Source organism: Hyperolius riggenbachi, chromosome 8 (genome assembly GCF_040937935.1).
Source record: "Hyperolius riggenbachi isolate aHypRig1 chromosome 8, aHypRig1.pri, whole genome shotgun sequence".
Lineage (NCBI taxonomy): Eukaryota > Metazoa > Chordata > Amphibia > Anura > Hyperoliidae > Hyperolius > Hyperolius riggenbachi.
Genome location: NC_090653.1, coordinates 127,776,302 through 127,800,735, shown reverse-complemented (window position 1 = coordinate 127,800,735; position 24,434 = coordinate 127,776,302). Strand labels below are relative to the sequence as shown.

At 43.9% G+C, this 24,434-nt stretch overlaps 1 protein-coding gene across 6 annotated transcripts in view; it reads left to right on the top strand.

Annotated features, from left to right (window-relative positions):
• The window catches only part of IL1RAPL2 (interleukin 1 receptor accessory protein like 2), a 1,439,628-nt gene that overhangs the window by 759,837 nt on the left and 655,357 nt on the right, over positions 1 to 24,434 (top strand). For all 6 annotated transcript variants that reach the window (XM_068251064.1, XM_068251062.1, XM_068251061.1 and 3 more), the window contains one exon: positions 4,109 to 4,262. In XM_068251064.1, coding sequence (XP_068107165.1) covers positions 4,109 to 4,262 — 154 coding nt within the window. The remainder of the gene's footprint in view (positions 1 to 4,108; positions 4,263 to 24,434) is intronic.

The window sequence follows — 24,434 nt, the reverse complement described above, 5'->3', positions numbered from 1 at the left end:
CCTGTGCTTTGCAAGTTTCAGACCTGCTCTGCTGCTGAGCAATTTGCATAGACTTGTCATGCAAACGGCCTAGCTGCCTCCTTTGAAGGCTTGCAGTATAAATACCATGTGATCACAGAATCCTTTGCTGCTCATAGAGGTTTGTTCCTGCTGGACACACAGGGAGTGTCAGCCACTGCTATCTTAGTATAGTTAATTCTTGGGGAGTGCTCCTTGCATTCCTATTTAGTGCAGTCAGTTTGTGTATAATTTGTACTGCCTATTCAGTCCTGTTTTTTTATGTCGCGATTGCGCTGTCGCCAGTGGCGGTTGATAGCGAATTGCTCTGTCTTGTTTGGATCGCACTAGCCTCTAGCGGTAGCGGCTGTGGATCCTTCTGATCTGTTTTCTTGGAGTGTAAGCTGGAGCAGCGGTTGTTACTGGCTACCTCATCTGTCCGTCTTGTTTGGATCGCACTAGCCTCTAGTGGTAGCGGCTGTGGATCCTTCCGATCTGTGTTCCTGGAGTGGAAGCTGGAGCAGCGGTTGCTACTGGCTACCTCATTTGTCTGTCTTGTCTGTTTGTGCTCATTTGTGTTACTTGTGGCAAGTTATGGTGGCACGCTTATCACTGGGCGCCTAACACACGGTGATCGTGAAGAAAACGCGTTCGCTGTTGCGAATGAGTGCAGTGTTCGCGTTTAGCTAGCGTTTGTTATTTTTCTTATTCTCTGATTGTTGTTTGCTGTGCCTTTGCTACCCTCGTGCTCTGTCCTGCTCAGTCTGGTGTCACTATTTGGCAATCGCCATTCTTGCGATTGCATTCCCACTTCGTTTCCGCTGTTGTGTGTTCACCGTCGCTGGGTGGCGAATAGTTTGGTGGACACACATTGATTCTGTCTCTGTGCTCTCTCTCTCTTTAGGGGCTATCTTGCCCTGTGTTGCTTCTCTTCGTACAATTTCCAGCTGGCATCTGTGGCAGCGCAGAGGGTTTATTCCTCTGCACTCCACAGCTCCATCTGCCGGTGGGAATTCCCCTCTACTGGTGCTTAGCACCAAAAGCTGGGTTCTATCATTTTGACACGCTTGTGGAGGACTTCCGCAGTGTCAGCGCACATCTTGTGCGCTGACCACGGAGATATCCCACAATCGTTACAATTGCCTGTGTACTTGCAGAGTGCTGACATGGTTCACTTACAAAGTGCTATATTGGCAGCTGGCCAACCACTTATCATTGCCTCCAATTGTGTCCTTTTATTGTATCCCTACCAAGCTCTTCCTGTATGGCCAAGTCAGGTCTTCCACCTGTTCTTGATGATTTATTGCATTTGCTGCATGTGCTATTTGCTGCCTGCAGTGCTTGACTTAAAAAAAGCCATACTTGTCAGTGTCCACCCAAAATATTTCAGGTATGGACTGCACCTCACTCTTGGTCCCACCCTCTTCCCAAAATCTTGTGGTACTGAACACCAGCCTGGAAGAAAAAAAAATCCCTCCAGAGCTCAATGCCAGCAGCAGATAATAAGACCAACAAAACCTTTGTTTGCACATGCTCTGTGCTTGTGGACAGATCCCCATGTAATATAATATATACATCTGGCACTGGCTGTTTGGCTTGAGGTTCTTGGCTAGTGTCCAGTGGTATCATTTGAGATTTGAAGCACGTGCTCCAGACTCGTGGAACTTTTCCCTGAACTTCAAGTGCATGGGCCCACAGCTGCTAGGCTTCCTCCATATCCCCCTTACCCTGCCACCTGTGGTTGCTGCTTTGACACCCCCTCTTTAACTAAACAATCACTGATGATGCAAGCAAAACAGGATACAGGCTATAGGCAACAGAGGCAGTGTTGGCTGCATAAACCTGGGAAAGAATAGACCCAAAACAGGAAACTCAATGACATCCTGATTATTTCAATCTGGGTCAGGCTATTTCTAAAAATGAGTATAAGGATCAGTTATGTTCTTGCAATAAGAAAGGAAGTAATCGAAGGAGAAAACTTGTAATGTAGAATCCTTCTTTAACCACTTGAGGACCGCAGTTTTAAACCCCCCTAAAGACCAGGCCATTTTTCAAGAAATAGGCCACTGCAGCTTTAAGGCCTTGCTGCAGGGCCACACAACACAGCACACAAGTGATTCCCTCGCCCCTTTTCTCCCCACCAACAGAGATTTCTGTTGGTGGGGTTTGATCGCTCCCCCAATGTTTGTTTATTTTTTATCAATATTTTTCTTATTTTTATAATACATTTTACTATTTATTTATTTTTTTTCTATCCCCGCCCTCCCTCCCCCCGCCAGCCAATCACTGTGATCAGCTGTCATAGGCTTCAGGCTATGACAGCCGATCACCCCTGAGCCTCTGGAGGGGACAGTCGTGTCACACAGCTGTCCCCAGTACAGTGCTGCCTTAGATTGCAGCGCTGTACGGGGTAATTAGACGGCATCAGCGCACGGGGTAATTAGACGGCATCAGCATGTGCGATTTCCTGCAAAACAGGCCTGCAGGACCTTACGCTGATCGGCGTTAGTCGGACCTAGGTCTGCTGCCGCGGTCACGCACATCGGCGTGACGCGGTCAGCAAGTAGTTAAATCTAGCTATGACAAGAAGGAAGTCCTGCTTGAGTCAGCAAATTTTAGCTGTCCCAAGTGGAACTTGACCTTCACGCAGTCAGCCAAGACTGGATGATCTCATCTCAATTTCAGGGTGACTTGGGATACTGAGAAGTAAACAAGCCATAAATGGTTGTGTTCTTATTAAATGGGTTGAACCAATGTGTTAGATGTGTCAAACCAATCGGGACCTGAGCCCACTAATGCAGATGCGTCCACTTTTCAGCAACACAAGCAGACACAACTGTGTTAGTGGGCTCAGGCCCTCAGCATTTTTTAATGTAATGTATCCACCTATATGTGGTGTATATTCTGGAAATAAGTAATTCATTTATGGTATGGAAATAATTTTCTCTGATACTCCAGCTCAGTTGTTTTTGTGGCTACACATGTTATGGGTGTGAAGATCCTGATGGCCACACTTGTTTTATGACCTTTGTATAATGAACCCCCATATTGTGAGGGCTACCAAGGGAGGCAAGGGAAGGGTTGTCAACATTAAGGTGGCCCTTTCATTGTTTTGCTGGGGGCCCCCATGATTTGTAGTTACACCCCTGAGTGTATTGCAGGCTGTGGTTGTGTCTTCTGATTTATTTGAGTTCAGGTCCTCTTTAGCGGGTGCAAGCAGCATGTATACAAATGTTTAGAAATCCTGGAATTATGTTGCTTCTGGTAATAATGCCTCTTTCTGTGCACCTTGGTATTTCAGCTATATCTACCAGCTGCAGAGCAATACAATAGGAAATAAGAGCATCCAGGTTTGTCAGTTCTCTAATTCCGGGAACCACCGCCAATCCAACACCATGTTCTTTCAAAGGCTTCTTTCTCCCTGAGTGCATTATTTAAGATTTTTGAAGTACTGAATTATGAATGAAAAACTGAACAGTTATCTCCAACTGATGTTCTTCATTAAAAGGTTTTTCCTTGAGCAGAACACCCCATGCACTGCAGCAGACTTTAGACTTGTCTCCACACAGTGCTGCTTTAACACTGAGGCAGACACATTAGCACAGTGGGGGTTACACTTCCACTATACACAACCAAAGAGTGAACACATAAGACACTTACATAGTGTTCTCAAATTTGCTTTGACTCCCATACTGAGAAAATAATTCAAATGATTTGGCTCCCACCTCACTGCTGCGGTTATAAGCACTGTTATTACAGCTGGTAATTTACTTCTTATAAAGTTTTGCTAGTATTTTCTCTGATTTTTTTTACAGGTTTCACCTTCCTCTCTGAAAAGGATAATCCAAAATGACATTTAAAAGCCCTTTTTTAAACCAATTTTCTTTTGTAATTAAATTCATTGCATTGTTTTAAGACTCTCTCTTGTGGGTTATTACAAAAATAATTTCATAAAACAAGAGTTAATTCCTTGATTGTCTTCTGGATCCGTTGTTTTGCAATGCTTAAAAAAAAAAAGTTGCGTAAGGATAACACAGGGCAGCAGATAAGCGAGGTAGCTCATGCATTGAACTGCGCTGAATTCTCTCCCTTAATTGTGCTTTCTGTGCAGGAATGTAAGCCAAAGAAATGGAGAAGCTTGATTATACAGAAGGGAAGCAGCCTTTTGTTACAAGATGTTCAAAAAGACGATATGGGGAATTATACTTGCGAAATTAAGTTTGATGGCAGAACAATCAAGCGGACAATTCAGTTAAAGGTAACAGGTAAGAGCTGGAATGGGTTTTCTTGAGTTTTTGTGAGATATCTATGAAACGGTGGGAATTTCAGATTTCTGTAAAGTCGTAGTCTGTGAAGCAGTAAGGCCTGTAAAGATTACTGACTTTATAAGTTCCTCTTCCTGTAATCAGTCTATTTAGAGATGGAAAAGATTAGTAAGGCTCCAAGCTTAAACAAGAGACCAGGACATTAGTCTTTTCAAAGAAGTTTCCTTTCTAATGCTCACTGGTCCCGATAGGAAATATGCTAGTAAACTAGTCAGAGTAGCTTGTGTATCTGAACATCCTTTTATAAATGAGCATTTGCAAAAATCTTCACATCTGTATTCTTAAATCTACTATATCAATGGGCTTTCATTTCAGGGAATGACTGCCTGAAGTACCTATTCTGTATCATTGCTCTGACAATCAATACTAAAATGATTTACACTTTTTTTTTTTTTTAAGTGGTCTTTCAAATGCTTTGTCGAATGGTTAAAAGAGGTGGTTAAAAAGTGTTGGATTTCTAAACTGCGCTATACGTGAAATATAAAATAAAGAGTTTGTTGATTAGTAATTATACTAAGCAACTGTGTGAGGTCAGGCAATGCAACAGACAACCATCTCGGGGTCTTTCTTGAACGATGGCTGAAATAGTATAAAAATAGTCCAATTTAACTTTGGTGTGTTTCTGTGTTTCAGTGTAATCACTATCCTTGCTGTACGATTGCTGAGATAAAAGATGAAAATTGTTTCAATATAGAACATGCAGAAAAGAAAGTGTTGGATGAATTGTACTTAAATGTAATTTAATGGGGTTCTGAACAAAGATACAGTAATATTACAGTATGTAATTTAACCTCAATTTAAAGAGACTCTGTACTGTCCGATTTGTACAATAAAAAACATGCCAATCAAGTCACTGTGATATCCTGGATCCCACTATGCTATTTCCGCCGCGATCCTGGCTTTTAATTGCCAGTTTTAGGCAGTGTTTACAAACCCAAAAAAATGGCCGCTAACCAGGAAGTGTGTGTTTGTATGTATATATATAAATATATGAATATATATATCCTCTTTGATAAAACCTGTGTCCCTGCGTGGGCTGTCTCTTTGTAGCTGGGTACGTGCTTTTTGCTACTGCGCATGTAAGCAGCACGGACCCAGACAGCCGTTGAGACAGGACAGGGCCATGGCGGCGTGTGCGGAAGGGTGCGAAGGCAGGCGGGTGCGCGCAAATGCGCACTACACAAAAACAGACCTACAGCCCGTTTTAAAAACGGGCTTGCGCCCCTCAGCCTGCACACTGTGAGGAGTAAACAAAGCACGCAGAGCCTGCAGGGGGCGTGCATAATTTGTATTCATGACAACAGAGGCAGCCCATTCCACCCTGGGTTGACAAAGCTTGACAAAGAAAAGAAGATCAGATATATTACAGAGACAGTGCAACTAGAAAAGGCTGCAGTAATCCAGACAACATTAGAACAGGTATGGGAACTTATAGCATAGAAGAAATAAGGCTGACATTTTTGTTACAGAGTATCTTTTAAGCGGATATCCATCGTAAAACACATATTCTACTGATCCTCTTCTCCTGTGAAGTTGTATTTACATGCCAGGTCTTTCTCTTGTGAATCAGTCCTGGGGCTCCAGGTCTGACAACTTCCGGCATGTAGCTCCACCTCCCACTGAAAGATGCCATCAGGTTTTCTCTATCTTGGTTTACGCTGGATGTCCACTTAAATCTCCCACTCTGCGCCTATATTGATAATTATGTTTGCGGTGTGTGGTAATCCAATGCGTGAGTAGAATGTCCCCATATTATCTTTATTCTCCCTGTATCAGCTGTTAACAGCAGCATATCAGCAAACATCAGGGGGGGGGGGGTATTTATAAGTGTGCTTACAATAACACTTTAATTTGCTTCTAATTACTTCAGTAAATTGGAAGAATACTCTTCAAGATTTGACTACTTACATTCAAATCACTGCACAATGTGGGCCCTGGATACATGAAGGACTTGCTAAAGCTGCACCACACCTCTCACAACCTCGGATCAGCAGGCTCCATAAACTTAGTCATTCCCAGAGTCTGTCATGCTGCCTCTACTCTTTGGAACTCCCTACCATACATAACCAGTAAAGACAGCCCCTGCCCTGGAGTTATTCAAATCCAGACTGAAAAGCCACCTGTTTAGCCTGGCATTTCTGGACTTGCACTGTCCTTCCTCTGTACCACGATTTACCAATCAACCAATTATTGGTCTGAGCCATGCTTATGCGCTTTGAGTCCTGTGGGAGAAAAGCACTTTACAAATGTTATTTGTTGTTGTTGTTACTGGCCTTTTCATTAGTGTAGCGATAGATCCTTGGGTCCCAGTACAAATTTTACACACTGCCCAGCATTGTATGTACTATATTCACATGATACAGACAACCAAAACTGGCTTTCCAAAGACCACTAGAACTGATCATCATTACCACTACTGCACCAATAAAAAGCGAATGCGGTGACTACAGGGTGGCCCCGCATTGGCCTCTCATGTTCAGGGGCCTTGATGCAAACACAGCCTCTGCAATCCCTATTGCTACACCAGTCAGTGAAAATTCCTGATCTACGTCTATCTGGGTAGCACCAACAACATACTGTATACACACATGGTAAAGTATATGTAGTTTGTGTTATGACTTATTAGCTAAGTGAACATGCTATGCCATAACAAGAAACGTTTCCGGTGACTTTTTATGCTTGGTGTTATTAACATAAGTTACTATTCTCTTATGTCATCTATTAAATAAAAATGAGAAACCATGCACAGAATTTTTCATTATTCTTACAACCCAGCTCCAGAACTAACTGTTTATTTGAGCTTTGGATACAATGGAGAAGAATTAAAAAAGGCTTCTTCAACCAGGCTTCCAGTAACCCCAGGGTACCCTGAGGACCCTGCAGGGGCACCCAGGCATCTTAATCCTGATGAGAGAGGGATCAGCACTAGGAGCCAGGTTGGGTGGTTGAGTGAGAATGTTGCAAAATTGCCTCTTCAGCTACTCTGTATTCTCTCCACTCAGAATTTGTCCATCGCACATTCCAGCTTCCCTATTTCCTCTCTGGCACAGTGGTCATGTGACTAGTTTGTCACATGATCATTATGCAGTGATCGTAAATGCAGATGTGACAGACCAAAACTGGAATGAAAAAGAAGCAGCGAAACAAGAGGGGAACCAAAGAAGATGCAGCTTTGCATTAATAAGGGGTCCTGCAATTATGAGAACTGTAATTGAGAGCATGATAATAGGCAGCACTAAAGTAAGGAAGGTGGCAGTAAAATGAGGGCCTTGTTTCAACTGTAAATCATAAACACAAGCACACATGCATTTTTGTGACGTTGATTGTTAATGGAAAAAATAAATATCTTAAGAAAACGTATATGACGCATTTGTGTGTGTTTTTTTTTGGGGGGGGGGGGCTTCCTGTGAAACAGCATTCACACTTGGGAAAATGTAAGTGAATTACAAATAAAGGCACACTGCCAGGGTCGTAACAATAGACCCTGCAAGGGATGCAGCCGCAGGGGGGCCCAGAAGCCAAAGGGGGCCCTGTGGGGGGAGAAGTTTATTTTCCCTGTCCTGAGAGAATGAAACCTAAGGCCACTGAGGGAAAAAACTTTCTGCTCTCTGCACAGTTGTTCTAATGACCACATCTGCTCAACCACTGATTAAGAATCATACAAAGTTTTGCAGACAAAGATTTGTAGACAGTGCCTATTCAGTGTTCATCAGGGTCTTGTGTACAGTGCTGCTCGACTCTCAGCTTCTTTACCCCTCCCTAAGTGATGTGTACTGTAGTGATGCTTGAGGAGTCTGGGCACAAAGAGAAAAAGCTTTCTGCTCTCTGCACAATTATCCTAATGACTAAATCTGCTCAGCCATAATAAGGAATCATACAAAGTTTTGTAAACAAAGATTTGTGGACAGTCCCTATTCAGTGTGCAGCAGGCTCTTGTGCACAATGCCCAGCCTTCAACCTCTCCCCAAGTGCTCTGTAATGTCATGATGCTGCAGCAGTCTGCAGAGCCAGAGCCAGAGATGGACAGAGTGAGTGTAATAAGCTGAGGCTTGGAGCATGCTCGTCTGTCTGTTTTCTGTATGCGTTTTCTGTACACCATGTGTGTCTGTATGTATGTGTGAAAACATGCACATTTTATCACACTAGCTAATGTAATTGATAGAGAAAATGCATGCAGTGATTCACTGCTGTCTGTTTTATCTGCATGGGGAACCCATTCAAATGTGCACTAGCCAATTGATTAACATTGGTTCACAGTTTACCTGTGCAAAACGTGAGGGGGAAGGGGCCCATCCAAAGTTTCGCAGGGGGGTCCAGTGATTTCTAGTTACGCCCCTGCATACTGTGATTTCCATTATCCTAGTGAAGTCCTTGCTATTGGCAAATTGCATGCCCTCTTAAAATCTAAGCGCATGCAGTGGAAAAATGATCTCAGGCACACTGCAACGGGGGACACTAAAATGCAAAACCTGTTGTAATGATCCGCTCAGCTGGATGCACTGGCAGACAGCTGTTTGACCATTCCTCTAGTCTGTGGGCTGCAGGTCTCTACCAGAGAGACCTGTCTTTCCATTACATGTTTCTGGTCTGTTCTGCTGCTGAGGAATTTGCATACACTCGTTATGCAAATCCCCTACCTGCCTCTTTTGATGACTGGCAGTATAAAGAGCTATGTTTCCCAGAGTCCTTTGCTGGTCATAAGGGTTAGTCCTGACACTGGAGTGTGAGCCTTGCTCTTTGTTTGAAGATTAGTTTAGAGTAATTCTTGGGACTGCACTAGGCAGGTTCCCTAGTGCAGTTAGGATTGCATATCTGTTTTGTTTGTCTGTTGCGATTGTTCTGTCCCAGCGGTGGTCGACAGGAAGTCGTTCTGATCTTCGTTCTTGGAGTATAGCTGGAGCAGCGGTTGCTACCAGCTATCTCCTCTATCTGTCTTGCCTGGATCGCCTTGCCTAGCGCTAGTGCTGTGGATCCGTCTGATCTCCATCTCTCTTGCTGTTATCTCTCACTTATTCCTGTTTTCGTGTATCTGTCTTGTCTGCTACGAACGCTTGCTGGAGGCTCGGTGAGGTAACCATTAAGCAAGCGCTCGCGTCCTCTGTTTCATGTTTGTCTGTCGGTGGTTAGTTAGGCGTGCTTGTCTCTGTTGTGCTTATCACGCGGGGACCGTGCATAAATGCGTGCACTGTTGCGAATGAGTGCGGTGTTCGCATTTAGTTAGCGTTTGTTATTTTCCTTATCTCCTCATTGTATTATTTGCTGTGCCTTTGCTACTCTCGTGCTCCGCCTTGCTGTAGCCTTGCTGTAGCCTTGTGTCACCTCTGGCAATCGCCTCTCTCGCGATTGCGTTCCTACTTCATATCTGCTGTTGTGTGTGCACCGTCGCGGGTTGGCGACTAGTTTGGTGCACACACATACAATCTGTCCCTGTGCTCATTCTCTTCCGCAATCACTTCTCTTGCGATTGCGTTCTCACTTGGTTTCTTCTGTTGTGTGTCCACCGTCGCAGGTTGGCGGCTAGATTGGTGGACATACATACATTCCTCATCTGTGCTTATTCGGTCTTGTGTCGCTGTTAGCAATCGCCATCTCTGGCGATTGCCTTCTCACTTTGTCTTCATGGTTATGTGTTCATCGTCGCAGGGTGCCGACTAGTTTGGTGGACACACATACCCTCTGTCTCTTTGATCTCTCTCTTTCAGGGCTATCTTGCCCTGCGTTTCTTTCCTTCGTACAATTCCTGTCTGGCGTCTGTGGCAGGGCAGAGGAGCTGTTCCTCTGCACTCCACAGCTCCACCTGTCGACAGGAATTTCCCTCTGCAAGTGCATTGCACCTTTTGCTGGGTTCCCTCAAATTACACGCTTGTTAAGGATTTCCGCAGTGTCAGCGCACGCCTTGTGCGCTGATCACGGAGAGAATTCCACAATCGTTACAGTATGACCAGCCAAACCAAAATTCCCAGTGTAGAGGGAATTTCCGATTTGTACGATTTGGTCAAATATGGGTTCTGTATCTTCAAGAGGTTTAAGAGACTGGACTCTGAAACTAGAGATGAGTTTTTTTCTGCAGTGCATGATGCTGATCAGATTAGGTTATGCAACATTTCTGTGTCATTACCATATGTTAATGAATTGGTGCTTGCAGGCCAATCTGCTGATTTGGCTTGTCAGCCAAAAGATTCGTTGCCCCTAGCAACCACAAATAAAGAGGTTATTTCTGTCAAGTCTGAAATGTGCAAAACCATTCAGTATGATAATGATGTTTACAATGATGTTGTTCAGTCACCGGGTTTTTCACCCCAATCCAAAGCCTATGTGGATCCTATTATAGGTAGGATCGCACACTATATTAAAGCAGTTAAAAAAATCTGTTCTTGTTCCTGAACTCCACCCATATGGAGATTATCTGGATACTGGCCTGTTTGAACCTCCATTTGCCTCATGGGACATTGGGGCCTTGATGGAGGAATTTGATTTTGATTGGAAAGCCTTTTGCGATTTTTACATCGCAAAAAGCGAAGATGTCTTGAATGATTGTCTCGATTCTATGTACCTTTTGATTGATTCCGATGAATGTGACGAGGGTGATGTGGATCTGGTGATTTATGTATGGCAGACGATTTTGGATGAGTTGCACACACACCAATCAATTGATTCCAATAAAGAGACATCGTTGTCGGATGATTGTTCCTGCCTTTCTGGGGTAAAGCATGTGAGTCGTGATATTGTGCGATCTGAAATGATTGGGTGTGCCACTGTGGTTGATTCCTGTGCGAATCCTGGAGGATTCTCTCCTGACTGCGTGCAGTTTGAATCTGTGCAATCTGATGCCTGTTTCTCTGATGTTCCTGCAGATTGTGATCGGCGTGAATGTGCCAGTTTTCTCAAGGATGTGTGGGACCCCTTGTCATTTAGAGACAGATCTTTAAGATCTTCCATCTGTGATCCTGCTATGGGGAAAATTCCTAAATTATGCAGCATCAAAAGTAAAATTAATATGTCTAATAAAGTTTTTCCTGATGTTGTCGCTATTTCTACTGCAAATGCGTCTTTGTCTCACCCTGTTCACACCTGTAAGGGCCCGTTGCCTGGTGACAGTTGCTCCAGTGTTTCTGTCCTGAACGCCTTACAGTCTGCCCCGCAGATCACGGAGGTTTGCGCTATGGAAGCGTCAGTTTCACAACCTAAAGCAATTTTTGATTCACAAGTTTTGCGTTCTGACTCCTCGGATTTGAAATTGTTAGCCGAATCTAAGAGTGAGACAGCGCTTCGGTTTTGCGAATCTGATGCTGAAGCTTCTTTGCTTTGCCCAGAGAAGCTTTCTCTGAATCTGCCCTGTACCATGAATGAAAACATGATCTCCACTCGCACTGACATTTGTGAGTCCCTTTCTTGTTCTGAGGAAAATGCTGATTCTGCTCCCTGTACTCTGGATGAGTTAATATGGCCTTGTTTAGAGTCTCCTGCAGTGTCCCTAGAGGCTCGTCTAGGTATTGCTACTATACTCACCTGTTTTTCTGCAGTTCTGGAGTTGCAAGCTAGTTTGACTGCTACGCAGAATTCTGGGTGCAGTGAGATTAAAGTTCGGGAGTCAGTGTGTGTGCCAGTAAATATTCCTGTACATTCCGCTCATGATGATGAAATTCAGTCTCAGTTTATGGTGGAACCTTCCCTGGGACATCTACCCTGTCCACAAAATAAAGTTCCAGTTTTGCCCTGTAACATGGATAGTTCAGAATCCTTCTCAGAAAACTTGGAAAATGATGTTCCTGAGGTCTTGTCTGATGTCCTGGAGACCTCCGAGTTCCTCCCAAAGGGTGCAGAACTTGTAGGAGATGTCTCCTGCCCCCCCAAGTCCTTCTGAGGTGTTGCCCACTTCAGTAGGCATTGCTGTTGTGCTGACTACCCTTGCAGCTCTGGTGGGGCTTCACTCATATGTAGTCAATGATGATATTATTGTCACAGAGATTTCTAGGTTTGAGTCCAAGCCTTCTTTTGAAAGTCCAGCGCTCGTGACCACTGCTCGTGTTGATTCTCTGCCCGGTTCTGGTTTTGGTCTTGTCGTGACAGATTCTGAGGTTGGCAGTTCCTCGACGTGTCCTGAGGTTCCCCTTGGGCTAGTGTACCCCGATGTGTTCTGTGACCCAGAAAGCCCAAGTGTGTCTCGGTTGCCAGCCTGCTCAGATGCTTCCTCGGTGGAAACCTGTTCTGATGTTGCCTGCATGCCCAGAGGTGGTCCCTGAAGGCCCTGTTCTTGATGCTTGTCCTGGTAATTCTGAATCCGGAATTGTCATTGGTTCCATAGGGGTTCTTGATAGTTCTCCATGTGAGCCTGGTTATCGTTCTGCCCTCATGGGATCTCTGCGGAGCTTCAAAGTGTTCTGGGAGATCCTGGGAGAAATATTTCCTGGTACCTTGGATGAGATCAGCAGTGGGTGCTTTGTGGAAAGGGACACTTCGAATAGGTATTGTGGCAGGTTTGGTATTTTTGGATGGTCCTTGGAAGGTGGTGGGCATGGCTCGGTGGGTGTCGATGGCTTCTTCTCTGGCATTCACAGTCCTGATGGGTGTTACACTGAGACTTGTGGTACTTATGGGCATGTTTCGGTGGCTTCTCCTTCCGATGAGGTCGGTTTCGGGTGGGCTGACTCTGGAATTGGGCCTTGTATATATATGGACAAAACCAATCTTGGCAATAGGAAGAGGAAAAAAACATTGTAATACAATAGTCACTGTTTCTGATGAAACTGCATTAATAAACTGAATGTCAGCTGGAGAGGCCATCATATGGTACAGTTACTGTTCACCATTTCAGGCAGCCAAAGGTCTTTCCTCTGCTCTCAAAATATCTGCAGTTGCCAAGTAAGCAAACAGCTATAAAGCCGCGAATATTGGAGCACAGAGCTGTTTGTGTTCTTTTATTTATTACCACTTTATAAATAGAAAATGCTGCAGTAAAATGGCAAGAAATGCCACAGTTTAATCACTGTTTTAAAAATAGGCTCCTAAGAGTATTTATCTGTACACTTTCTGCATTTCTGTACCTAAGTATGCTGTGAGTTATATTTCTGTATCTGTAGTATGTCGAGGTTTGGAATAATGTTCGTGTTCAAACACATAGAGGTTCATTTTACTAATGCTAGAGAAAAGCAGAGAGCTCTGGGGAACACTGGGAATCCTGCAATTTTTTTAAGAGCATTTTTTAAAGAGTCTCTATATACATTTTTAGCAAGCATTTAAGCAAACCTTAAAGGGGTTCTGTGGGGGTTGTGGAAGAGAAAAACTGACACTTACCTTGGGCTTCTATCAGCCCCGTGCAGCGGTAATGTCCCACGCCGTCCTGCTCCCATCCGCCGTTCCCCGCAGCCGGCACCGGGCTATTATTCGTTTGACATACAGATGAATAATGCGCGTTGCTGTGCCTCCGCTCGCGTCATCTGAGGCTTACTGCGCAGGCGCAGTACAACGGAGCCTTGTACTGCGCTTGCGCAGTAAGCTTCCGATGATGCAGGCGGAAGCGAGCGGGTGCGCGGCCACTCTAGCGCAGCCACAGTTGGATCCCATGCCGCTTAGACCGGGGCCGGCGGCGGAGAACGGCAGATGGGAGGAGGACGGCGTGGGACATTACCGCTGAACGGGGCTGATAGAAGCCCAAGGTAAGTGTCCGTTTTTCTCTTGCACAACCCCCACAGAACCCCTTTAACCACTTGAGGACCCACCCTTTACCCCCCCTTAAGGACCAGCGCTAGTTTGATTGATCTGTGCTGGGTGGGCTCTGCAGCCCCCAGCACAGATCAGGGTGCAGGCAGGGAGATCAGATTGCCCCCCTTTTTTCCCCCCTATGGGGATGATGTGCTGGGGGGGTCTGATCTCTGCTGCCTGCGAGTGGCTGGCGGGGGGGGCACCTCAAAGCCCCCCTCCGCGGCGAAATGCTCCCCCTCCCTCTCCTACCTGGCCCCCTTTGGTAAGCTGGGCTGCACAGGACGCTATCCGTCCTGTGCAGCCAGTGACAGGCTGTCTCCTGTCACATGGCGGCGATCCCCGGCCGCTGATTGGCCGGGGATCGCCGATCTGCCTTACGGCGCTGCTGCGCAGCAGCGCCGTACAAATGTAAACAAAGCGGATTATTTCCGCTTGTGTTTACATCTAGCCTGCGAGCCGCCATCGGCGGCCCGCAGGCTATTCACGGAGCCCCCCGCCGTGATTTGACAGGAAGCAGCCGCTCGTACGAGCGGCTGCTTCCTGATTAATTAGGCTGCAGCTGGCGACGCAGTACTGCGTCGCTGGTCCTGCAGCTGCCACTTTGCCAACGCACGTTATGAGTGTGCGGTCGGCAAGTGGTTAAAGGGGCTATGGGGAATGTAAAAAAACTAACAAACTGACACTTACCTGGGGCTTCTTTCGGCCCCCTGTTGCTGTCATGTCCCGCGCTGTCCTCCTACGATCATCCATTTACCGCTGCTGGTCCAGGTATAATTAGCCCTCTAGCGTGACTGCGCGGCCATGGACGCACGCATGCTCGCGTTCACCGGAGCTTACTGCACAGGCGCAGTACGAGAAAATCTCATACTCCTGGTGACTCAAGCGGGAGCAAGCACTATTTGTCTTGTTAGACGAATAATTCACCGCTGCCGGTGGAGGGGAATGGAGGATCATAGAAGGACGGCGTGGGACATAACAGCTACAGGGAGCCAATAGAAGCTCCAGGTAAGTTTCAGTTTGTTTGTTTTTTACATTACACAGAACCCCTTTAAGTGAAAATAAACTTATGAGATGGACATTGTACATGTTTTACTGAAGAGAAACAGAACGAAAAAGGTCCACTTTATTCTAACTAGCAGCCTTGACAGTTATGATCATTTGAACTTTCTAGCAGTAGAACATTATCTCACTTTTTTTTATTAACTTTTTTGACAACCTGTTGGACAAGCTAATTTGCATAGATATACAGCTCTAGTTTTTTTTTTTTTTTTTTGGTGTGTTGGAAATTCTTTTTGGGTTAGCATACATTTGTTCTTGCTATTTTTCTTGTGGAGTACAATATTGCCAAAGTCACATTTTCAGCAATATCTTGTCACATGCCCTTGTGTGTCCTCTCTCTCTCTCTCTCTTTTTCTCCCTGAACCTCCCCCCCCCCCCCTTTTAATGTCTAACATTAACCTTCAACTCTGATCCTAACCTTCCCATCTTGACTCCTAACATTAATCTCCCCCCTCTCCACTCTTAACACTAACCTTTCGCCTCACTGTTGCCACTATGTGAGTTTAAATACAATGTAGCTGAATTCAATCCCAAAAGGAGTTGCGCCTTGCTGCTTCCACCACAGCTCTGACTTCTCCCCATATCCACAAAGTTATATTGCTGTCTAAGGTTAGAGACATGATAGGCACCCAATATGCCAAAAAAGCCTGCTTTGTATAATGTGTGTACAACCTCTGTGGCATGTCAAGAGATTATCATATTTTTCATAATATAAGCAGCACAGAACTGACAACAGTGCAACAGTGAACTGGCAACAGATAAGTAGGGAGTTCATGAAACATAATAAGAGGACAAGTACCTCACAGCAAATCTGAAGCAGCAAGTCAGGCAGGGTGCAATGCAATGTAAGAAGTGCATGTCCCAGCAAGCCCCAGTATTACTGCAGTATTCAGTAGAGAGGCGTCACCTCACCAGTTTCAGCTCAACATGCATCCATTTGTTGGTGCAATCATCTGATCATCCCCACTGAATGTGAGCAATGCTGCTGAGTCCAGGAGCATGCTGATTGCTGCTGTTTTGGAGCTGACAGAGCAGAGTGCTGTGTCGGGTCTGGCACTCACGGGACCAAGGTGTCAGATGTTGAGATTAGAAGCAACTCCTCTACCAGTGCCACCATGCTGTTGCTGACACTGCTGCTCTCTTGATTCTCCTCTCTTATTACCTTAACCTCTCCTCCCCTTGGCTGCTGTTGTGAATGCACTGCTGCATCTCAAACCCTTGCTGGCACCTCTCGCCAAATTGTGCCCTCTCTCCTGAGCCCCAGGCAGTAACTTTGTCTGCTCTGGCACCGCCCCTTAAATGATGTCTGCTTCGTGATATAGCCAGCCCTAGTGATATCAGATAAAATAGATAAGCAAAAAAAAAAGTAGAAGAAGATGTAGAAGAAAAGGTAAATCTATGGTATGAGGATATAGGTGGTGTTTAGGGACACCACAGGGTCAGACTGAAGCACTGAGGGCCCACTAGAGAAATTTCAACTTGAGGCCCATGTGCCCCATGATTTGGAGCTCACATACCTGCAGGGAGTATATGTATCTTTCAAATATGTATAGTAAAGAGTAGACCGAGACCACCCCGGAGCATAGTTTAGGTATATTGGTAGATTATAATTATCCGTCTCAAAATTCTTTATGTCCACTGTACCTCACATACCAACATCTATCTGCTGTTCTTCCTGATGCTGTCGCTGCATACTGTAGTTCAATGACCACTCTCCATTTGCACTCCCCCCCCCCCCCCCCCCCCCCAATGATTTGGAGATTGGTAGGGTCTGAAATAGGTATCCATCTTTATGATGATTTTCCCAAACCATGTGTAATATGTTAGATGCCACCTTTGCAGATCTTGTTTTAAAGAGACACTGAAGCGAAAAAAAAAAATGATGATATTCTGGCTTGTATGTGTAGCACAGCTAAGAAATAAAACATTAAGATCAGATACATCAGTGTAATTGTTTCCAGTACAGGAAGAGTTGAGAAACTCCAGTTGTTATCTCTATGCAAACAAGCCATTAAGCTCTCTGACTAAGTTAGTCGTGGAGAGGGCTGTTATCTGACTTTTATTATCTCAACTGTTCCTGGACTATTTACTTTTTCTATGCCAAAGGAGAGGTCATTACTTCATAGACTGCTCTGAAAGACTCATTTTGAATGCTGAATGTTGTGTAATCTGCACATATTATAGAATGATGCAATGTTAGGGCTGGTTCACACGGGCGTCTGCTGAGCTTTTGCTTGGCATTGCGTTCAAACGCCAGCGTTTAAACGCCAGCGTTTAAAAGCTAGCTTTTGAAAGCTTTTGAAAAGCGTTCAAGGCTAGCAGTTCTGGTCTCTGCTATTGTTTCCTCGCGTTTACTGCCTCTGAAAGCAGCATGTTGCTTTTGAGACTAGACGCAACGCTGGGATCTACTACCAGGCTTTCATGAAAGCCTGCAAAAGCCAGCTCTAAACGCTCCCATTCACTTGCATGGGATGGCAGTAGATCCCAAAAAACGCTGCGTCTGAAACGCTGCGTTAAACGCCACAAAAACGCCCGTCTGAACCAGCCCTTAGAAAAAACACTATATACCTGAAAATAAAAGTATGAGAATATTTTCTTTGCTGCTAATCTTCTAGTAATTATTCATAGTACACAACCAATTCACTATATCATATTTTTTTTTCCGCTTCAGTGTCTCTTTAAGCTAGGTTCACAGTGGTGCATTGCAAAGCACACACATTATAATGTGTGACCTGCAATGGAGGCTGGACATAGAGCCTACAGCATAGAGCATACAAAGCCTGCATGCAGCGAGTTAAATAAGGCGATAATTTACAACACAGTACTGTGAACAGCCCCATAGAATTGTATGGGCAGTGAGTTGTCATGCAGAATTATTCTGCAATGCAAATAATTTCATATTATTATCATTTATTGTATTTATAAAGCACCAATATATTACACAGCACTGGACAATAAATGATACATACAATGTAAACAAGGGGTGACAGACAGAGAGGTAGTAAACGGTTATACAACATACCAGTCCTATGGATACTGCACTCTCATATAGTACGCTTCTAATTTGCCAAACTTCTGTGTCTTTGTTCACTCCAGCAAACATAAAAATAAGAAAAAAGAAACAGCAAACATAGAGTGACTGTAAATTTATATAACAATCACCACGTGTAACTTCTTATCTTGTGTGATCCCACCACACAAACGAGAATTACAGCTCCTCACCCTTTAAAGTGACTGCCATATCACAGACAGCACACACATTTCGTGAAAACAATAAATGAACTGTTTCACACCACGCTGGCTCCACCATTAGCTGCTTCACACAGAGACACTTGGCCTCTCACGTTACCCTTACGCTGTCAAGATTATAAAACAGCAACAATAGCGTTTGTTTAATCCGGGCGTCCTCAGCCCTCCATGCTCAATATACCATTTCCACAGCAAACTTTACATCCACCAGATCACATTACCTAACAACTGAAGGGAGTCCTCATAGCATAAAACCATTACTTTAATATAAAATTAAAAAGTAGTGCACTCACATGATCCACTTTAAAACAAGCATGTGAAATCCATTAGTCGCCAACAGTCCACGTCCTAGGCTCCACTTATACAACATAGCATAAGGTTATGCATGCAAACAGGGTTTTAAGATGCAAGATCATATGATTTAACAGAAGCTCAGCATTTCAAGTCCGAGTTAGTCTATGGGAAGAGTGTCATAGCTGGGATTGCAAGATCAGGAAGGCCACACTAAAGGGAGGGTGGGGGAAGAGACCATGCCAAAGGCTTACAATCTAATCACTGTGAACAGTGCTTAAGTGTAGTTAAGGTGTTTTTTACCTCTGAATTTGTTAGGAGACTAGTGTTCCATTTGAAGACAGAATTGTCTTTTTCATAACTCACTTGAACCAGGTGAATGTTGTGGGGTACTCTCCGTGATTGAGTTAAAGGCTTTTATCATGGATGGAGCTTATAAGTATTTGTATGCACTAGAATATTCTGAACTATGTCTATCTGGGCCTAGGGCCTTTCTTCTTGGTAGGTATAATATGGCTCCCAGGACTTCCTCCAGAGCAACTGCATCTTCTAACATATATGAAATTGGTTTGGATAATTTTGCCATTTCAGATTTTGGGAGATTATCGTAGATGCTGTTTGAGTGCATTGAATGAATGGGAAAAGCTAGTTGCTGAGCTATGCTGTAAACCATCTGAAACTATTCATTAAATATCTTGGCTATATCCTCACTGCTGTGGCATTTTAGTGCTAATGATGTATCAGTGAGACATTACTTGTGGTTGTTTTAAGGATTTGGCCAGAATTTTGCTACATTTGTTACTATATTAATAGAATGTTTGCTTACCCTTTTAGGCATATGTTTGACATTGCAGAGCATATGGTTTCTTAGACTCTCCCTGGCCAGGTTCAGCTCAGCTAACAGCTGTGGAGACATACGTTTCCTTTGCTGCATTTCTAGTTGTTGTACTTCCTAAATGAGTACTGTGATTTTGATCTTTTTTTCATATGCCTCTATCACTCCTATATCAATGTTCCCCTTGGAATGCACCTATGTGCTAAATTTTAATATTGCTTCCTATTTTTTGTTTAGAGAGGAACTGTCATGAAAATAACATTGTTTCTTCTTCTTACTTTTTTTGGAAAAAAAAGAAAAAAGGGGTGTGTACTCAGACCAGGTGTCACCTGACTTATGTACTGACTGCCTCATGTCTGTTGATTGCATAGCATTTGCAAATTGCATCTGTTTGCCATAATATGCATGATCGAAAATTATGTGACTGCAGAATCCTGCAGGAGTTAGCCCACACAAAATACTTTGTATCTCAACAAGGGCAAGGTGTGTTGTAGGCCTCCTCGTGCCCCTAAGAAATGGAGAGCAGTGCAGGCAAACCCAAAAAGCACTCTTACTTCCCAGCATTGCCATGACTGCCCCTTTGGGGGGGGAAGCAGAAACAGATAAACTTAGACAGTACACTCCTCAGACGTGGCCAATGCTTAGGGGGGACCATCGACGTTGCACCCCAAAGGTTAGATTCTTTACCTTTGCAAATTGTACGCAGCTGCAAGATTGTACAAAATGGATGTCCTAGGAGTAAACACAAGAAAGTGGGGCAAGGGGGTGAGGGACAGTGCAGACAGGTCCCCCAAGGGCTTATAGATTTACACCTTATTAATAACATTACTTTTAAACTACCAACAAGCAAGAAAATACTCAAAATAATTTAGAATGTACATTTTCACCTACTTTTTGGTATTTTTTTAATTACAGGACTGAAATGTTATTTTAACCAGAAGATGAAAAATTATCCCCTAGGAGTCTGTCAACAAGTGATTTGACATTAGTAGTATTGCACTACATATCAAAATCAGAATCAGCTTTAATCACCAAGTGACGTACCTGGAATTGGTTTTGGAACACATGGCATGGCAGTTGTACATACATTGACATAGACATAGAATAGACTACATGAGAATGATCATGATACAGACCTAAGAAGCATACACTCAACAAAAGGATATAGGCATGAACTGCAGTAGCTGGGATAAGAGTCTTGATCCACACAATAAGAAAGAAAGATCGAGTAGGGACCCCAGGTAAAATAACTCTCCATGGCAAGCCAAACCTGTCATGGAAGGCTCCAGTCCAGTTGGAGTACAGCTTGAGGGAAGAAGGTACTCCAGCGCCTGGTGGTTCTGGAGGGGATGGCACGGAAACAGCAACCCAACGGGAGGAGCTTGAAGAAGTGACTGTCTGGGTGGAAGGGATCGTGCGAGATCTCATCTTAGTGGCCCTCATCCTCATTCTGGCAGTGTGGAGGAGATCTAGAAGTGGCAGTGGCAATCCAATGATCATTTCTGCAGTGCTGATTTTTCTATGAAGTTTGTACTTGTCTCTAGCAGATGCCAGACAATGAGGGAGGAGCAAAGGATGGATTCCATGGTAGCAGTATAAAACATCTACAAACCAAATCAGGTTCTACAGGAGCCACCAAATTATGCTATAATGCTTAAATACATAAAAAGAAGTATCTCTTACATAAATATCTGAAAAGTTGGTTTGAAGACCTACAATCTTCAGTCACCTCTCAACAAATTACCCAAGCCTCTAGTTAGATTTCCAAGCATACAAAATGCATAACATATTGGGAAACACAAAACGTATATTGAAGTAGTATCTGGCCCCAGTCAGATTAGCTGATTTTCCCATGACAGCTCCACCTTATGCTGGAGAGAATGTTCAGCTCAAGGTTCCTTACAACACATAATGTGGTGTCACATAATGTGGGACTGTCCTAAGACCAAACCTACATGGATTAAAACCCAACAAATCATTCAAGAGAAAAAATCCTTGAATATACACATAATCCTACAATTAACTGTGCTTCATGTGAGTCTAGAGCAATATCTATCCAGATATAGACAAATTATCTAAAAGATTTTTATCTAGCAATAGAGTCTATTGTCAGTAATTGTGGAACTCCAGATATGATTAGCCTTCTCTCAAACTGAAGTTCAACTTACATGGAAATGGAGAGACTTTTCAAACTAAAAATGTCCCAGTTATTGTTAAGGTCATGTAATGATCGGCTCTGCTGTCTGCACTGGCAGACAGCTGTTTGACCATTTTGTAAATCTGAGTGCGGCAGGTCCCTGGAAAAGAGACCTGTCTCCACTCTGCAAGCTGCAGAGTTGCTGTTCTGGGGAGGAATTTGCATCCACTTGTCATGCAAATTGCTTAGCTGCTTCCTCTGATGGCTTGCAGTATAAAAACCATTTCTTCCCAGAATTCCTTGCTGGTCATGATGGTTTGTTCCTGCTAACTCACCTGGAGTATCAGCCTTGCTATTGTTTGCTAAGGTTATCTTAGAGTAATTCCTTGGGACTGCACTAGGCATCCCTTCTAGCGTAGTCAGGTTGTATTATCTGTTTTTGCCTTATAACTGTCTGTCTGTTGCGATTGTCTTGTCACCAGCGGCGGTCGACAGGAAATCGTTCTGTCTGTTGGGATCGCATTCGCCCTAACGGTAGTGGCGGTGGTTCCTTCTGTATTCTGCCTTAGGGGTGCTAACCAGAGGAGCAGTTGCTACTGGTAGCCCCATCTGTCTGTCTGTTGGGATCACATTCGCCCTAGCGGTAGTGGCGGTGGTTTCTTCTGTACTCTGTCTGGGAGTGTAGGCCAGAGCTGCGGTTGCTGCTGGCTACTCCTTCTCTCTGTCTTGTCTGGTACGAACGCTTGCTGTAGGCTCACACCATGTATCTTGTGTAGCCGCCTTTAGAGCCATCCATAAGATTGTAGCTTTCAGCATAGATTTGTCTGCTATTGCCTTAGAAAACATTGATTTCCTCCTTGCCAATCACTATATCACCCTCTTTAATACTGTTTAGTTTGTCAAAAACTTTCTCCAACTATGTTATTTGACCAACATTGAGTGAATGTATCAACAGTATAGACTTGTGAGCTAATTTTACATTTAATAATAACAAACTTACACACCTTATCCCTTAGAATTTCTCCCACAGTTAGATTATTTAAAATGAGAATGAGCCCCTCTTGGAGGCTCATTAAATTTGGGTGCAATACGCGCCGTTACATTTGGGCATCACCATAGGCACCTATGGAAAAATTGGCTATAATTGTAAATTTGAGCACAGGTCTTGAATATAGAGCACCAGACCCACCTCTGAGCCCACTACTTATAGCCACAATATACAGCATGGGTGGCTCTGGTGCCCAACATTTTCTCTGGCAAGTTCCATGCCAAATTTAAATTCATAGCTGATTTTTTTAATGGTTGCCTATGCTGGCATCTGAAGGGGGGGGGGGGGTTTAAGGATTAGCCATGGGGGTGTCTTAGGGGTTAGGCGTTCAAGGGGTCTTAAGGGTTACCCACCTACAGTTAGCTTGGGGGGTAGGGTTAAGGTTAGCCATCCACCAGGGAAGTTTTAGTGTTAGGCACAATCTAGGGAGATCGGTTAGTGTGAGAATAGGATTAGGTTGGACATAGTAAAATACTGGTAAAATTACTGATATTCTACTATAGAAGATATTAGAATATCAATAAAATTACCGCTACCTTGCACCCATTTCCACTTGCAGCGCTATCATATATCAGAAAACAGAATAATTTATTTGCCAAGTACAAAGGGGGTTTTTACCCGGAATTGGTTTTGGTTTATACAGGTTCTGGAAGGATTGGGGGGATAATGTCTGAAAGTCAAGAGCTGAGGCTGCCATACTACGTCACCACCAGTCGCACTTGGAAATCATCTGTCATCCCTAAGGAGACATGAGGGGAAGGGGGCAGAGGAAGGTGAAGGTTCAGCAGTGATGACCCGTTTGGCTGATGCTGCTGAGGATCCTGATTGATGACATCTGACACCTGGCAGTGCTAAGGTGTTCCAGTTCAAAAAGTGCAGTAGTGTTCATTTCTGTGGTGGGTCCCAACTCCTGGGTAGCATTCAGCAAGGCTGGTCAAGATAATCTGGCTGTCACAGAAGCATCCGGCTGTGGCAGCCCTTACTTCAGTTTTAGTTGCTGGCATCATGGAGGGGCTGAAACAGAGGTGTCCCTGCTGCGATTGAGCAGCAGCCGATGTATAAATAGAGCCGGAATCCACGAGGCTTCCAATTAAGGCGCCATCTTCCTGAATGGTAGTGATACATATAAGCCTTTGGGTGTTTTTAAAGCTGCTTATAAATAGTTCAGCGTAATCTATATTTTCTAGCTAGCTTAGAGTAGATGCCTGAAGTGTAGAAGTGTGTTTTGTTAATGAGAGTCACATGTTTCTTGTGTGTTTTTTTTAATTTTTTATTCAAGGAGACTTCATAGTTAGTTGACTGTGTTTGTAAGTCAAGTCATATATTACATGTTGTTAAATTATTTAACCAACTTTTATAGATTTACTTTTACCAGAGAATTGCAGTCCATCGTGTTTGGCAATGTAATTAAATTGCTAATACGATGAAATTATATTGTAATGGTACTGTTCATATTGGTTCACACTGGAACTGTGTTGCAATGGATCTATTAGGCATAATGCGATGCATTCAGTGCTTATTGCGTAGCACATGTGCTGACGGTGGCAGTGAAGCATGCTTTCTGTTGAAATTTTTATGAAGTCTTATGCTCGGTACACACTATACATTTTTCCACTCGATAGATGCGTTCAATTGACACATTCCATCATGTCCGACATTACTCTTGATTGTTTTAGCACTTAATTTCTCATAGAAGTGAATGGATAAAGATAAGAAAAATGAGCGGAAGATAAGAGAATTGAGCGGAGGATCAAAAAAACGATTGAGTGGAGACTTGAGCAGAAAAAAACA